Source organism: Pseudorasbora parva, chromosome 12 (genome assembly GCF_024679245.1).
Source record: "Pseudorasbora parva isolate DD20220531a chromosome 12, ASM2467924v1, whole genome shotgun sequence".
Classification (NCBI taxonomy): Eukaryota; Metazoa; Chordata; class Actinopteri; order Cypriniformes; family Gobionidae; genus Pseudorasbora; species Pseudorasbora parva.
The window spans coordinates 43272430-43290542 of record NC_090183.1 but is presented as its reverse complement, the minus strand read 5'-3'; the positions used below and the strand labels follow the sequence as shown (position 1 = coordinate 43290542).

Sequence of the window (18113 nt, the reverse complement as noted above, 5' to 3'; positions counted from 1 at the left end):
TTTTTGTCCAATGATGGCAGACTCCAGACACTCAAAAAACCTTGCCAACATCCGCAACAATCTTGTTTGGGTTTGCATGGCACCATTTTATGTCAAAATGAGGATTTTTTTTGTTGCAGTCTGCACTGGCTTTTACCCAAGATCACATTTGGGTCACATTGTACAATCTTTCACATAACAATCAAAAAGCACATAAAATCTTTCAGTGCACACCAGGCTTCAGTTATAGTTGTCTCTGCACATTAAACCAAGATAGCAGAATGTATTTTAGCATTGGAAATTACACACTTCACCTTTAAGTCTTTGTGAGCGGTCATGCTGGGAGTGAGTGTGTGTGTGTGTGTGTGTGTAGGTCACAAACTCACTAGAAAGTATTTCTCAGTGAAACTGGGTGTGTTGGGAGGTGTCCAGCTATATACGGATCCCTTTCTGCTGTGGATGGACTGGCGGCTGGCGGACGCTGTGAGAGGCCTCACCTCAGAGCTATCAAATGGACTAAAGGGAGAAAAAGTGAACGAAAAGAAGCTGTCAAGACTCCAGTGTGCCCAAAATAATGATTTTATGAAAAGACACAGACAGTAAACAGAATGGTGCAGAAGAATAGTGCCTAAGGATTAAATATTGGCTGTTTGGATTTCTATGCTGAGAGCTAACTACAGATCTAGTAGTTACCCATTTATTGTCACAATTGTAGGTGTAACCTCAACCTCCCACCTTAACCATAGCCTTACACATAACCCCACCCTCAAACCTTTAAAAAACCTTACCCATAATCCCACTTTTATCCTTAAGCATAATTTCGAGTCTCACTGAGACTCCTATACTTACTTGTACCAACAATAGACGACCAACTGATGTTCAAAATGCATTAAAGATTTTTTTAAGTTATACATTTAAATATATTTAAAATAAAGTTTTTAAAAGTTTACCAGCATTTCCCTCTAGCATTTTGAGTGCTGTTGAACAGTTTCTTAAACACCTCTTATTGGCCATTGTGTCCATGTGCTAAACATTTATATCTCAGATTGGGCATTGTGTTCATGTGCTCAACATATATATCTTTGATTGGCTATTGTGTTCACACGCTCAACATACATGTCTCTGATTGGCCATTGTGTATATGTTGAGCACATGAACATCTCTGATTGGCCAAAATGTTCACACGCTCAACATTTGTCTCTAATTGCCTACAATGATTAGTGCTCTTCACCGAGTGCTTGTATGACACTTGCTCTTCATAAAGCACTTGCAAAGTTACACACAGAAGTGTCTGAAAGCAGGCGTCTATCAGTGGATCCGTCTATCAGCGGATATATCGGATAGACCTCCATTTCAAATGCTCTCATGTATATCTATTTAAGTGCTCGGAGAAAAGCTTCATTGATCATTGTAGTAAATCACAGACATATATGTTAAACATGTGAACACAATGGCCAATCAGAGACGCTTAAGAATCCAAAATGCTAGAGGGATATGCTGATATCGTCACATTTTTTTACATTTCATGTGACACTGAATAAGTTTCTTGTATTAATTTTAGTAACAGTTATTTTAAATTGTAATAATATTTCACAATTTTATAGTTTTTACTGTATTTTACAAATAAATATAGCTTTGGTGAGCATAAGTACTGACTCTAAACTTCTTACATACATTTTTTAGGTGTGTTTTTAAGTTTGATTAATTTCCCATTAAGTTACATTGTCAGAATGTTTAGCAATCAAAGTCTAAACATTGTAATCTAACTTTCCTACTAAATTTTGATACTATATAGAGATTGATGTTATGAAATCAAGTTTTCTTCTGTTTTAAACCATGTATTTTTTACATATACTAGCTGACATTCACTGTTTTACTCAATAAAGAAGAAAGACTTAAAAAAGGGCATGAATAAAACTCGCTCAGGTTCTGATACACATGATGTGTGGAGTGGCAGTGTGTGTTTGTCATCACTGGTTGATGAAGAGTGACACTGTGAACAGAGACTAAGCAGAACCAGAGGAAATGAGGTGACAACAGTGAACTAACACACACACACACACAGAGAGAGAGAGAGAGATGCTGAACAGGCTGAGATGTGTTTAATTTAGTGACGCTGTAAAAAGAGGCTATGAAAAATCTGTTCCACCTGGACTGTGTAAAAACCACTGTAATTCGATCGGTGTGTGTGAGAGGGATGGGGCTGCGATGGACTATTTATCCACCTCTCTGCAGTCAGCTGTTCTCCCACAGCTGGTGTGTGTTAGCTGATAGCAAAGCCTCACTTACAGGGGGTGTTTTTGTGTGCGAGATCAGTGTCTTGTCAACTCAATTACATGAAAAAACTTTAAACTGTCGAATGGTAACCTCGCTGTAACAGTTTCTGGTAACCGTTGATATATTTTGAATTTTCAGCATCATTACTCCAGTTATCAGTGTCACATGATCCTTTAGAAATCATTAAATACTTTGTGTTGAAAACAGTTGTGCTGCTTAATATTTGTGTGGAAACACTGACACATTTTTGTCAGGATTCTTTGATGAATAGAAAGTTAAAACTAACAGTGTTTATTTGAAATGGAAACTGCTTGGCAAAACGTACGTCTTTACTGTTACTTTTGATCAATTTAATGCACACTTGCTCGATCTGCACATTTAATCGTTAAAAGATCGATTCAAACACCCATGCGATCTCATTCCTACTTGACAAAGATTTGTCTGTCTATTAAATAGACACCGCTGACTCAGAGAGAGCTGTTGTCATGTTTAGGTATGAAACATTTAGGTCTTTTCAACTACACAGTATCATTATTTCTGTTACAAATTATTCATATATAAAGCTTATAGCCTAGATATAAACAATTGTGTCATCTTTTGAAAGTAACTTGCAGCTTTAAATAACGATTATATCAATTACACTGTTAAACCAGTAGGTTGCGACAAGTGATTTTTTTTAAATATCATTCATTCATTCATTCATTCAAAAGCGCTGATTCATCCAGTAATGAAACAAGTACTGAACCCAAATGTTCATACAATAGTGTCCAATGTGTGTAAAAATCACTAGTTTGCTGTCACTGATATTAAACCTGGTCTCAAAACACCCCTTGTAATTCACTTAGTAAGTATATAGCAGTATTTTATGTCTGTCTTGTAAATGCCACACATGCACTTACTTCCAAACCACCTCTAGCTGTAGTTTGATGGTTCCCAGTTCTGTTATGTCCACAACCATCATCTGTGGCCGTGCTGTGAAAAAATCTGCACTCCTGCACGTTACCATACCGACCAGGATAGAGCTCAACCCCTTGACCTCTGTTACCTACAGGACAAGAGACCGCAGAGTGTAACATGCAAAAATTGTAATCCCTTAGAAAAGTAACAGCACACCTCTCCTCAATAAGTTGCCTGCCTTAGTGCCACTAATTTGAAATGTTATATTTGAGATCTGATTTTGAATGACAGAGATTTAAAGGGTTAGTTCTTCCAAAAATGAAATGAATGTCTTTAATGACCCTAATGTCGTTCCTCACCCGTAATACCTCTGTTCATCTTCAGAACACAGTTTAGGATATTTTATCTAAAAATAACAAAAACTACGACTTTATTCAGCATTGTTTTCAATCCTCAAATAAAGATTCAAACGGTTGTGAATCAGTGAATCGATCAATGATTCGGATCGCCAATGTCACGTGATTTCAGCAGTTTGACACACAATCCGAATCATGAATCAATCCGCTGATTCACAACCGTTTGAATCTTTATTTGAGGATTGAAAACAAACGCGGAAGAGAAGACAATGCTGAATAAAGTCGTAGTTTTTGTTATTTTTGGACCCAAATGTATTTTGGATGCTTCAAGAGACTCTAATTAACCCACTGATGTCTCATATGGACTACTCTGATGATGTTTTTATTCCCTTTCTGGACATTGACAGTATAGTGTGCATACACTTCCATACGCTCTCGGACTAAATATAAAGTATCTTAAACTGTGTGTGAAGATGAACGGAGGTCTTACGGGTGCGGAACGACATTAGGGTGAGTCATTAATGGCATAAATTCAATGTTTGGGTGAACTAACTCTTTAAGAGGAAATCATGGTTTTCATCTGAATTAGTTTGGCTCCATGTCTGTGTTTTCAGCAACGGAATAAATTTCAGACAATCAAACCTTTTATAAGTGTTGTTCCTGCTTCAGACAGTCTGTTAAACATCTCTATCATTCTCTCTCAGGGGTCTGTGGGCGTTTTTTTATGGCATATGAAAATGTGACTATTTTGATCTAACAAACAGCATATGGACAAAGGCCTGGAAATTTCTGTCATCACAACCCCCACAGGCAACCCTGACAGGAAGTGGTATTTGCGCAGGTGTGAGTGCACGTGGACGAGCTCACCTTGATCTCAAAGTTCCCATGGATGTGAGGGAGGAAGACCATCTCTTCTTCATCCCACAGCTGTCTGTCATCCGTCTGGATTCGCCCTCTGATTCTCCATCTCTGACGGCCCAGCCGGATCAACACCTACTCAGAACGAGACGTTCCATGTGTTTGTGTGTAAAACGTGTTCAATTCAATACTTACACTACTATTCAAATGTTTATTTGATCAAAAATATAGTAAGAAAAATTGTGTAATAATATAACATTTTAAAATAACGGGTTTCTACTTGAATAGATTTAAAATGTAATTTATTCTTGTGATGGCTGAATCTTCATCAGTAGAGACTCTGCTTTGTTTCACCGGTTTCACTTGAATGGGCTTTGCAACAGAAGGGGGCTCTGCTTGAGCTCAAAAACTGTTTTATATTCCCCGAATATCAGCATGTTTGCAAATGCGAATATTAGGTGACTTACGTTTTAGACAATATTGTCTGTTTTTACTCTATTTTGCCAACAAAAATTCCAAACATTAGAGCCATTACATCTCTGAGCAACACTGAATGAAGTTTAGTTACTGAATGAACCTATGTTTTTAATGACTCGACAACTCCCTCAGACAGTGGCTGAATCCGAAATCAACCCCTATATTCTCAAATAGGGCATTATTTGAGGGGACAGCCATTTGTAGTGGTGTCCAAAACCAAAATGGATGATATTGAATGCACTCATTCAATCCCACATGGCACTGCAATAACGAGTGTACATTCGATGTACATTACTCGTTTTCATTCACTCCTTCAAGTGACCTGTATTAATGGACTAATGTAGGGAATAGTGAATGAGGGTTTAGGGGGCGATTTCAGATTCCGCCAGTCACTTGCTTGGTCCCTGAATGAAAATTGAGTGAATGATTCAATGACTCACTCTTTAAGACAATGATTTGCTGCCACCCACTGGCAGTTTTACTATATTTTCATTTTAGTTGAGGGGCTGAGAGAGTGACAAAGATTTAATGAATGCTGTTTTTGTTTTTGGTAGTGATTGTAACAGTAGTTCTAGTTAAAGAGGTGGAATGCATTTATAAATAGACTATTAAGAGTGACATATGAGAGAACATTGTTAAATATAACAGAGATAATAAAGTAATTGCACCCGCATTGCATGTAATGTTTTTCATTGCATTATATAACAAAATTTCCAACCAAGTGGCATTAATATTAAAGAAAAATAGCACAAGCACATTTTACAAGCAAAACATTTAACAAAAGTAATGCTTGTTAGGTTGTAAAATAAAAAATAAAAAACTAGGGCCAGATTTACTAAACAGAGCAAATTAGCATGGGAATCCATTTCCATAAAAGTGCAGACGGGAAAGAAAAGTTCTGCTCGTGATCTACTGACGACGTGCAAATTAAAGAGCATAGACACAGCCGGATCATTTCCTTAATGACCAACACAACCAGATAGCATCTGGTTTAAGATGTGTTTTTTTGGGGCAGTAAATAATAGCGCAAACACCAGTAACTTGACATGGGCAAACCTCAGCAAATCACCTTGCATGATTGATTTAAATACTCCCCTTCCATAATTACTGCATCTGAAAGTTAAACTCCTACAAATGCATATGCAATAACTTCAGCCACAAAAATAACTCTGTCCACGCCTTTTTGGTGCTAATTTTTCGCTGACAGTAGTTTTTTAAAGCCAAAAGAGGGTTTGCTCTAGTAAACCTGGCCCGTAGAGTTCAAAATCAAGAATAATTTACACGAACATGCCCATAGTTATTGTGATGACCTTCATACAACCATATAAAATGACTTTCCCTTATGTCTAGCATAATGTTTGCATATGTTTTGATATCCAACACAATGAAATTCATACACCGTCTAAACTTTCCAAATCCTTTTAGGGGCGACTGCATGTGAATGTGTGGTCTTGTCCATCAGCCAATCAATGGCTCCTGTGACCACATTCCATTGTGCATGAAGTCACTGGAAACCTGGCCTTAAAAATAGCTGGTGAAATGTGTCATTTCTGCCTAATATTTTAACATGAAAGAAGATAGAATAGTCTTGGATTAAAAGTGATGTTTTGGGGTCAAAACCTCCACGTCTTTTTTGCTTTAATGTATTAAGTTGATAGTTTTGCGATACCCTCATGTTGTTCAAAACCCGTATGACTTTCTTTCTTTCAGTCATACATTTTATTTGATGGTGCATTTTTTGTCATTTTGGGAGACCATCAATGCCTCATAAAACCATCCACATTCACATTCACAGGAAAACTGCAGTGCACTCATGTGACCCTGGACCACAAAACCTGTCATAAGTCACACGGGTATATTTGTAGCATTAGCCAACAATACATTGTATGGATCAAAATGATAGATTTTTCTTTTATGCCGAAAAACATTAGGATAATAAGTAAAGATCATGTTCCATGAAGATATTTTGTAAATGTCCTACCGTAAATATATAAAAAATGTATTATTAGTAGCAATATGCATTTGCTACTTGATTTGGACAACTTTAAAGGTGTTTTTCTCAATATTTAGACTTTTTTGCACCCTCAGATTCCAGATTTTCACATAGTTGTATCTTGTCCAAATATTGTCTATAGATTAATGGAAAGCTTATTTATTCAGCTTTCAGATGATGTATAACTCTCACTACATTCAAAAATGGACCCTTATGACTGGTTTTGCGGTCCAGAGTCACATATGAGGTAAAATGCATAAACGATGACAGAACTATAATGTTTGGGTGACCTATCCCTTAAAGTGTATAACAACAGTAACAGGTCCAGCAACAGGATGCTGGGTTAAACCTCCTCACCTCATACTGATCTCCAGGGCAAAGCCGGGCAAAGCCTATCAACCCTGCCGGCAAAAGAGAGAAAACATTAGCTGGGGAGAGATGTAAACTCAAATTCCTGCATATGCTGTGTACCTTTCATTTTGATTTGTAGCTCTCCCAGCAAGATTTCCAGTTCTCCTTCCATTGCACACATGTCCTGCAGGTAGAGATGAGTGTTAAACAGAGACATTTCTGAACTTACATTATAGGTTCTTATAAAAATGCACTGGTTAGATATGATTTGCTAACAAAGGAAAATCAAAGTGTGGTTAAGCCAGATTTGTTATGTTGGGCTGGCCGGGATTTTTTGAAAGATCCACCGAGCCACAGTGGTTACGCTTGTTGGGAAAATGACCCCACAAATGGCTTACTTATAGTTTGTTGTGTGTGTATGGTGTCCAAGACAGACTTTACCTCCAGGCTGTGTCTGTGGTTGCGGTTTAGCTCCAGTAAACTCTCTCTAGATTGTCGTGAAGATGGGGACAAAGAAAAGGCTCTCTTCATGTTCAAAGCGCCCTGGCACAGCCGCCACTGGATGCAGTAGGACTCATACAGCTCTTCAACCTGTTGACATCCACATATTCTAAACAGTGTCCATACACATTCAATTGAAATGAGTATTTTTAGGTTGTTACCTTACTAATCTGAAACTCTAAGCGCCGTATGTATCTTTCTAAGGCTCGTATCTCCTGTTGTTAGCAAGCAGAACATAAAAAAAACAGGAACTATATGGTAAAAAACATCATAAAAATATAATTTTGTAAAAGAAACAACATATAATATTAGCATTTGTTAATGCAACATACCTTTTCCAGGTCATAGAAAAAAGCCTGAGGAATGAAGAATAGTTATTTTTATTTATTATTTTATATTTACTTACATTTTTTATCTTTTATTTGAAGAAGAAGAAGAAGAAGAAGAAGAAGAAGAAGAAGAAGAAGAAGAAGAAGAAGAAGAAGAAGAAGAAGAAGAAGTTTTATTTATATAGCGCCTTTCCGTAGCTCAAGGTCGCTTTACATTTCACAAATACAGTACATTCAGACACTTACATATACATCTATAAATACACATCACATAATACATATAATTGCATTATCCGAAATGCTTGTTAAATAGATATGTTTTTAACTGGGACTTAAATGCACCCACAGGTGAGATGTTTCGTAGTGTAAGAGGCAGCGAATTCCATAACTGAGGAGCATTTATACTAAATGAATAATGAATGAAATAAACTGGATTTGGACTAGTTTATCTCAGTGCAAAGTCTCACCAGTCTGGAGTTCCTCTTTGTGTCTCTCTGTTGGGATGACAGGAAGTCCAGCTCTGTTTGATGGTTTTCCAAGTAGTCCCTATACGGGATGAGATGTCATTAACATTCATAAGACTAGTGTGTTCGGTCCACTAATGGCTTCATTACTCAATTACTTCATTACTATAATGACTGCACTTACTTGAGCCCTTTCCTCAAAGCCTGGAAGATTCTGTCCACCTGCTCAGGCTGTTGGCCCCACACACTGCTGCCCACCCGACTCGAAGAGGGAATTCTGGGAGATTTCCCTGCTGTGACTTTTGAGCGGAGAGAGCTACGAGCCGAGGAAAGTCTGCAGGGCGAGATGGAAGAGTAGAGATGGCCAAAAATGATTGAATTACTAAATAAAACATGTTACAGTGTATAAACTGTACAAGGTTACATATAGTATTGTCCAAAAGTTTTTCTTTTAAAGATATTTATACTTTTATTGAACAAGGGCATATTAAATTAATTAAAAGAGACAGCTAAGACATTTATATTGCTATAAAATATTTATATTTCTAATAAATGCTATTCTATTCATCAAATCCTCGTATCAGAATGATTTCTGAAGGATCATGTGACACTGAAGACTGGAGTAATGATGCTGAAAATTCAGCTTTGACCTTAAATCACTGTCATTAAAATGACAATAAAGAGAATTATAATGTTACAAATTGCTTCTCGTTCCAAATAAATACAGTGTGCTCCAGACACTCTGTTTATCAAAGCATTATGATTTCTGCATAAGTGTGATTTAATATTAGGACACTTCTCACAAACTGTTCCCACAACACCTTAGATTTATCCATCCATAATAGTCCTGTCTAATCATTTATCCAAGCGTTATGTTTTTTGCTAATTTGATTTGCCTTTTGCCTTTTATTGAAACTGTATTGTTGTGCATTTGTGTTGTTTGCTTCTACCTGTCCTGATTAAATACAGTTTGCTTTCTATTTTAGATGAAGTTCGGCACCCTCAAGAACAGCCTTCATCTCTTAAAAATACGGAATAATGAATTTATAGAGAAAGCTGTTTCTTTTGGCCATTTTTGAACCCATAACTGAACTTCAGAAGTGCATGTAATAATTCAAAAAAATTATACAAGTCATTGCATTGTCATTTCCACACTCCATTAAGTAGCACAATGGTTTCAGTTGGCCGGGAACTTATCAGATTCTCTATTACCAAATCAGCACATTAGAAAACACGTTGTTATAGTAATGGCTGCTGAAAACGTGGTTTTCATGATCGAATTGCAGTTATTTAAAACATTAAAAATGTTTTTGAATGTATTTTTGGTAAATTAAATACTACTTTGGTCAACAGAAGTATCGATTTCCTTCCAAAAACAACATTTATTTTAGCGATTCCAAACTTTTGAACAGTAGTATATGTTTTTATATTCTGAATTTAATCCTCACATCCCATTTTAGTTACACCCGCAATATAATCGACATATTTCAGCGATGTTCTGACAGTGTATGCTTACACAGCATAAACTCAATGACTCTGCAATGTAAATAAACTCTCTTAGGGAAGGCATTCCTCTGCGCTGCTCTGGGGGTCACTAATAACACACGCTTTGGCTCTCTCACATCGGTATATTCCTTCCTGGCTCCATCTCTGACATCTCCGCTGAAACTCGAGGTCCCTCAGTGGACAATGACACAAGTAACGCCCTTTTTCTCACGAATAAAGAGCTTGATTCTGCAGACTTTCAGTGAAAAACAACTTGATTTATGGGGCTAAATATGGGGCTAGATACTTCATATCTTAATTCTTCATCTAATGAATATTTTCTACTGAAATTCTATTGAAATTTCTATGGAAATTACCATATAAGATAGCGTTAGGGTGTTTCTGGAACACCTTGCCCCAACCAGATGCAAGGTAATTCCGCAACACACAATAAACAATATATTTTTCATGTTAATCAGAGTTTGTCATAACCAGCTGTGGCGGCGATGATTCTAGTTTCTAAGTGAGTAAGTGACATGTTGCCAAGTATGGTTTCTGAATTTGTGCTATGCATTACACCCATCCAAGTGGACACACACACACACACACACACACACACACACACACACACACACACACACACACACACACACACACACACACACACACACACACACACACACACGCACACACACACACACACACACACACACACACACACACACACACACACACAGCAAGCAATATTGAACACACACCCAGAGTAGTGGGTAGCCTTTTTTTGCTGTGGCGCCCGTGGAGTGATTGGGAGTTTGGTGTCTTCCTCAAGAGCACCTCAGATGTGGGTAATGAGAGTGGAAGAGAATGCCGTTCATTCACTCCCCCACCTGTACACACCGACTATCTAACCACTAAGCCACAACTTCTCACAAATTCTATTTCTGTGAAACAACAGTTGTGGCTGAAACAACAACATACAGAATATGACAATGATAACCTCAGGTAGTGATTATGTGCATGTATTGTTAAAAGCATCTAATATGATTTTGAATATCATTTTTTTTTACCTTTATAGATATTTTTTATAGACAATAGATAATTCACCTCAGAAAATAAAGAAGGAAGAAAGTTCAAAATGTCAACGTTTTGATTCTGAACAAACATGTCTATTCTACTTTGACAAAAACTGTTTCAGTCACTCAGTACAGGGCTTGTGGCATTGTTAAATCAAACCATTTAGGGATCACAGAAGAAAAAAAGTTTTTCTGAAAAATATATTTTTCAGTTTTGACTTGATGTGTGCCACATTTGGTAGCTCTTTCACATCTATTGCTCATAATTTGATTATTTATTTTTTTATTACCGACTGCCTTTAACAATATTTAAAATGTATATGATTTAAGCTAGTAGTTTTTAATGGCATAACCTTATTTATTAGGTTATAAAAAAACAATAAAACAATTACTAGAACCATTTTATTTATTACTTTTCTGTGGTGGGGCCAGTGAAAATACAACAATACAGTAAGTCCACGGTTCAATACATACCTCGGTTTTTAACCACCCTTTTTGGTTCAGTTAGTTTTTTTGCTATTCTATTCTTAGGCGACAGTAACAAAAAGATGTTAAGGAGAATTTTTTTTATTGTAATACTCTTTCTTTATTTTACTTAAAACACTTGAAAAACCTTACTTAAAGGGTTACTTCAGCGATTAGCATATGGCTTTGTATCAGTAGAAACCCTGGAGTATATTCAAATGATTGTGCTTTCCCCCCTCATATCTCCCTGAGACGAGATTTATGCATTTTATTTCTGGAAAAATTCCTCCTAAGATGCAAATTGACGATTTTTGCATCATAGGAGGAATGTTTGCCCAAAGGCTAAAGACTACAGCCAGCAGAGGGAGCCATTTCCGCATGTTTTGAACTCGCGCATGGGGGATGGAGATCACACTCAGAGCTCAGCTTGCAGCTACAGGCACTCATTTAAACGGAGCTAAGGTGAGCAATGTAAGTCTTTTAACTTCTCAAATTAATTTCTATGAAAGTTAAGCTTGCAAAGGCATGAACTGAAGCGCGCCAGACTGAGCTCGCGTTGTGAATGTATGCCGCGAGTGTAGTCGCGATTACCTCAGCTCTCATCGACTCCTGCAGTTAGTGCTCAGTGCTGTGAGACTCGCGCGGCGACTCACTCATTATATTGAACAGACACGCTCAGTTTTTAATTGTAGTGTCTTCTCCAACTCAGTAACAGTAATCAAGTTGGTGGCGTTGGGAATGGCCTCACAGGGCAGCGAAGCATTCTGGGAATTGTAGTCTTTCATCCCCATGGGACAAAAATACATTTTCTGTCTTTTCTCAGTCTAAAAGACACCAAATTCAAAAATAATTTCACATTTCTACAGCATTGATTACCCAGTTTAAATACAGATTCATCTTACCAGCGCTGAAGTACCCCTTTAAACTTAATTTTACTTAAAAATAAAACATGTATACACATTACTAGTGTATTGTAAATATAACATTTATATATAGCCTATAAAGATTTACAGTGGCAGCTCAGAGACAGTAGCATTTAAGTATGAAATTGAATGAATAAATGTAGGCTAAAATAAAATTTTCCTTATTTTAAAGATGCAGTCTGTAACTTTTTGCACTCTAGTGGTTAATAAACAGAACTGCATGCGTCTTGCAGAAGAGCATTGCAGCCGGAGCTACTTCTCTCTGTTTATGTCTATGGCGGATCACGCAGGGACTGTGCTCTTCCGCAGCGGTACCTACCAGTCTGGCCTGAAATAGTACCAATATAAATACTTATTATAAGTGTACCAAAATGATTTAGGGTAAGACAAAAACATGGTTTGAAAAATGCATTCATGTTGTACATTCTCATTATATAATTTTTGTAAATCTTGAACACAAAAAAAGTTACGGACAGCAGCTTTAAGAAATAAGATTCTCTGGTCTGATGAACTTTTTGGCCTTAAAGGTGTGGTAAGTGCTATCTGGTAACCGTTGTTGTTATTTCAAATCACCAAAACAAACACGCCCCTACCCCCAAAAGGGTCTCGGTCCTATTGTGATAGCTCTGCCCAACACATACGTAACCCAGGCAACGACTATGGCAAAATCTGTGTTTAACTAATCCAGGTCGAATATTCAATGAAAAAGTCACCCTTTCCATCACAAAAACAAAAAGCGTTCTCATGAACAACTCGATAGTACTCGAGCACGATAGTCCAGCTAACGACATTTCACAATTATGACCATATTAGAGACATTAATATTACAATTATGACCAGATTTGTGTTTTGTGATTACGATCACAAAACACAAACTGTTCTCATGAACAACTCAATAGTACATGGGCACGACAGTCCAGCTAACGACATATTACAATTATGGCGATCACAAAACACAAACTGTTCTCATGAACAACTCGATAATGTTAGTATAAACAAAAAGTATATAGATGAAAAGAGGAAACAATATTAGGAGTATAGTATCTTACCTGTCGGACACATTTTGTGAGCTGACGCTTGAAATACTGAGAAGATTGTTAGATGCTCCATACATGAACGGGTCTTTATCATTGCTGCAGTGAGCCACAATACGATCACAAATGCACAAACAAGCGAACATGACAAACGAGCATATTCAAGCAAAAGCAACATATATTAGTTCTTTCTTGGCTAATGTCCGTCCTTATGTGTTTTGAATAATGTTGTGCACTGAGCCCCTCTTCTCACCATAGACACGCCCCTTACCTGCTGATTGGCTACAAGTTTGTCATTTCACTCAGCCCGAGACCTTTTTCTAAAACGGTTTTGAAATAACACTTACCCCACCTTTAATTCTAAGCAGTATGTGTGGAGAAAAATATCACCTCTCCAATACAATCCCAACAGTGAAGCATGGTGGTGGCAGCATCATGCTGTGGGGGTGTTTTTTTTTTTAGCTGCAGGGACAGGACGACAGAGTACAGGGATATCCTGGACAAAAACCTTCTCCAGAGTGCTCAAGACCTCAGACTGGGCCGAAGGTTCACCTTCCAACAAGATTATGACCCTAAGCACACAGCTAAAATAATGAAGAAGTGGCTTCACAACAACTCCATGACTGTTCTTGAATGGCCCAGCCAGAGCCCTGAATTAAACCCAATTGAGAATCTCTGGAGAGCCCTGAAAATGGCTGTCCACCAACGTTTACCATCCAACCTGACAGAACTGGAGAGGATCTGCAAGGAGGAATGGCATAGGATCCCCAAATCCCGGTGTGAAAAACTTGTTGCACCTTTCCCAAAAAGACTCATTGCTGTATTAAATCTAAAGGGTGCTTCTAATAAATACTGAGCAAAGGACCATGTGATATTTAAGTTTTTATTTTTTAATAAATCTGCAAAAATGTCAACAATTCTGTTTTTCTGTCAATATGGGGTGCTGTGTGTACATTAATAATAATAATAATAATAAAATGATTTTAGCAAACAGCTGCAATATAACAAAGAGTGAAAAATGTAAGAGGGTCTGAATACTGTCCATACCCAATGTATATATAAATATATAAAACTACAGTCAGAGGTCAGGAAGAGGTCAGTGAGCCCTCATTCTGAAGAGGATATTGCATGCCTTTAAAATGTTTTTTTTTTTTTTAAATAGTGTGTTGGCAAAAGAAGGGATGAATTAACCATGTCCAAACCTAATCTACAAAAGTCTAAAGAGGGGTTGAAATCTGTTTCTTTATAACTGTAAATCCATTATCTTATTCTTAGCAGGATTGTAGCTGACAGCAATGATTAATATGAAGTTCACGAAGCGATTGCATGCTTGAGAAGCATTTTCTCACAGTGCAGTTTTGTGAAGCTTCTGCCATCTAATAAAGAGTTTACAAATTGGAAGCAGGCAGATTCCCCTCTGAAGTTGTTTTGGCCTTTGTCTGCAATCATTTAGTTTCAATCTTTGACTTGGATGGGAATGCCGGAATGTAATGCTATTGTGACAAAATAAAAACTTGTACAAATGCACACACACACACAGAGGCAGCTGTGTTTACTTATGTAAGCTGTCACACTGCTCAGAGAGGATGCTTGAGCTTGAATCCAAACCGTGCATCCTCTCAGGACCTTTGGTTCTTGAAATAACTACTGCTGTTACATAATAATGCATGCTTGTTTATGTTTCGGATTGTGTGGAATGGCAAATTCGAACTATAAGCAATCAAAGAAAAAACGTAAGCCCCATCCAATATAAGCTAAGCTCCAAAATCAAGTGAGCTGCCCTACTAAGCATCCTAACTGACATGGAGTCTGTGACTGATTTAGAACATCACTAGAGTGCAACAGTTGGGTTCCGGATAAAAAATACATTACCCATGATGCTGTACAGACAATTTCACCAATCAGAGAGTTGAAAATCCAAAATAATTCTGCACTGCAAATAACGTAATTCCTACACTCTCAAAATGTGTGATATATATATACCCAAAAGTATTGGGACACCAATCACTCGGGTGTTCCAATCACTTCTGTGGCCACAAGTATGCACTAGGCATGCAGACACTTCTACAAACATTTGTGAAAGAATGGGTCGCTCTCAGGAGCTCATTGAACTCAAACGTGGTACAGTGATAGGTTGCCACCTGTGCAATAAGTCCATTAGAGAAAATTCCTCACTACTAAATATTCCACGTTCAGCTGTTAGTGGTGTTATAACAAAGTGGAAGCAATTGGGAACAACAGCAACTCAGCCACGAAGTGGTAGACCACATAAAATCACAGAGTGGGGTCACGGAACCACCTCTTTAATAATGTTTAGCTCAGCTAGTTATTCACAAAAAAAGTACTTTTTCATCTAATATTTATATTTGTGTTTCAGCTTTATTTTAATTAGCCTACTGTCAACTGCAGATTTTTAATAGTTTTAGTTGAGTTAACAATAACAACATGCATGGCTTTACTGCACGAAAGATTCAGACTCCTCACAAATGTTTTGTGCTATATTTTGAAACAAGACCTCCCCAAGATAAATTCCTGTGAGCAAGAGTCATGCTTTTCATGAGATTCCATGGCCCCTGCGTTGAAGACATTTTTCTTACGAAAAGTCAAGTAATCCAGTCTGACGCAGATGGAAACAACACATCATCTTGTCTCAAAAACAAACAATACTTGCTTACCTTCTCCGGCCACCAAGTGCGTTTACTCCAGTGAAGGAGCGGCTTCGCTGCACCATGCCGCCGTCAGCCGGACAATCAAACTTCAGCTTTACTGACATCACGGCCCCCCCTACAACAAACACAAGAAAAACAGTTCAGAATCAGTTTTTTGTTAGAGTAATATCCTAGAACATGTTAGCAACCACATAGCAACACCTTGGCAACCACTCGCAACAACCTAGCAACCACACAACATGCTCTATTTGTGAGTGCATTGCTATCATCTGCATGGCAATGCCCAACCATATATATAAGCACCGAAAACACCTTAGCAACACATGGCAACCGCTCAGAAACACCCTAGTGCCTGCATGGCAACATTCTTATATCATACTATACCGTCAAAATATTAAAAGCAAAACTAAAGAGAGAAATCAAGAAAACTAGAAAGGATCAGGACTAATTATTGTCACTGTCACACATTCACACACGTCTGCTGAACATAAAGCTGCTCATAACGAATCCCCATTCTTTGACCTCAGCGACAGCCGCCCCATTCTCCTCGATGAGAAATGTCCATGTCTCTGTTTTGTCTCTCCTCATCCCATAATTCTTCTCTCCTCTGTTATTGTACACAGTTTTTGAACATTCCTCAGACATTAAGGCCCCAAAACACCTACAGTGACCCCCAAGAGACACACAAGTCGCTGTGAAATGAAAATTCTCTCCATCTATTTTCTAAATGCATGTTATAGATCTTATTGTAGACAATTCATCCGTGCGTGTTTCATTTTTTTAACCTTGTAATTGGATCTTCCTAGGAAAAAGTCAAATTTCTCTTGGGTGATGTATGCACTATGCTGTACATTACAATACAGAAGAAAAATATGCTGTTGCATGTCATTGCATTAGTATATTGACATTTGTGCAACTGCCATTTGTTTCAAATGAGGACAGCACAACCACTGTAGAGAGAAAAAAAATCACAAAAAGATCTCTGTTTGAGCACAGATGACACTTTGCTTTGCATTTGTGTCCAAGTGTGATTTAAGTCTCCAGATACTGTTCACTTATGGCTTTTGCACCTGTTTGGCTCAAGGAAACGTTTTTGTTGACAGTGGCACACGAGAGAGACAGAGCGGAGAAGTCATTGGAAGAAAGGATGAAGAAGAGAGACAGAAGACAGGAAAGCAGGAAAGGGACAGAGAGAGATGTCTTGATTACAAACGCAGAGGCGGTTATCATTCTCAACAGGACAGTAACTCATGTTCCTTTTCCTACAGGAGGAAGAGAGAGATCTGTGAGGTAGATGAAGAACTGTGGGGGGTAGATGAGAAGGAAGTTTCAGAAAACCATGTTTGCAAGAACCACAGAAACAATGTTCTGACAGATGCTATCCATGACAAGTGCAGCCAAAATAAGAATTGTTTGCCTGTAAAAAAAATAAAATAAAATAAAAATCCTAGAGGTTAACGTTACTAAGGCGTTGCTATGGATTTCAGGGTGGTTGTTTACTTAGTAAACTTTACCAAGTTACCCCAAATGAAACTTTGACTCGGGTCTCTTTTAAATACAATGTACGTTAAGTCTATCACTTTTTTTTCTAGCGCTGGGTAAAAATATTTATTTTCCAGTCAATCGATATCTTTATTTTAAACGATCTCGATATTTACAGGCAGACACAACCGCCGGTGTTAAATCTAACATTAACTGTCACAGCCGCGCGGAAAAATAAGTCATATTTTATCACAATGTGCAGTCTGAATTAAATATGATAAGATTAAAAAGCTGTTTACCATGAAATCTCCATTGAGTTGTACACATCGAGTAGTCTTGCATACCACAGTTTGATCATTTACGAACTAATGATTCGTTAAAAAGATTCATGAACTCCCAATTGAATCAGTCCAATTGACTCACTGAAACCGTTCGTTTTTTATTTTTTTTATTTTTGTAGTTCAATTACAGACAACTGTAATTAACGTAACTGAATCTGT

At 37.6% G+C, this 18113-nt stretch overlaps 1 protein-coding gene across 7 annotated transcripts in view; it reads right to left on the bottom strand.

Moving 5' to 3' along the window:
- Nucleotides 1-18113, bottom strand: part of ripor3 (RIPOR family member 3) — a 52659-nt gene that overhangs the window by 11425 nt on the left and 23121 nt on the right. For 2 of the 7 annotated variants that reach the window (XM_067460413.1, XM_067460414.1), the window contains exons 1-12: nt 17913-17971; nt 16138-16246; nt 8667-8816; nt 8486-8564; nt 8022-8045; nt 7851-7904; nt 7630-7779; nt 7309-7372; nt 7195-7238; nt 4377-4502; nt 3156-3301; nt 366-495 (exon numbers count right to left, since the gene is read on the bottom strand). In XM_067460413.1, coding sequence (XP_067316514.1) covers nt 366-495; nt 3156-3301; nt 4377-4502; nt 7195-7238; nt 7309-7372; nt 7630-7779; nt 7851-7904; nt 8022-8045; nt 8486-8564; nt 8667-8816; nt 16138-16246; nt 17913-17955 — 1119 coding nt within the window. In that variant the 5' untranslated portion in view covers nt 17956-17971. Of the gene's footprint in view, nt 1-365; nt 496-3155; nt 3302-4376; nt 4503-7194; nt 7239-7308; nt 7373-7629; nt 7780-7850; nt 7905-8021; nt 8046-8485; nt 8565-8666; nt 8817-16137; nt 16247-17912; nt 17980-18113 lie in introns of those variants that run through there. The other 5 variants (XM_067460415.1, XM_067460416.1, XR_010908679.1 and 2 more) reach the window with 4 other exon arrangements.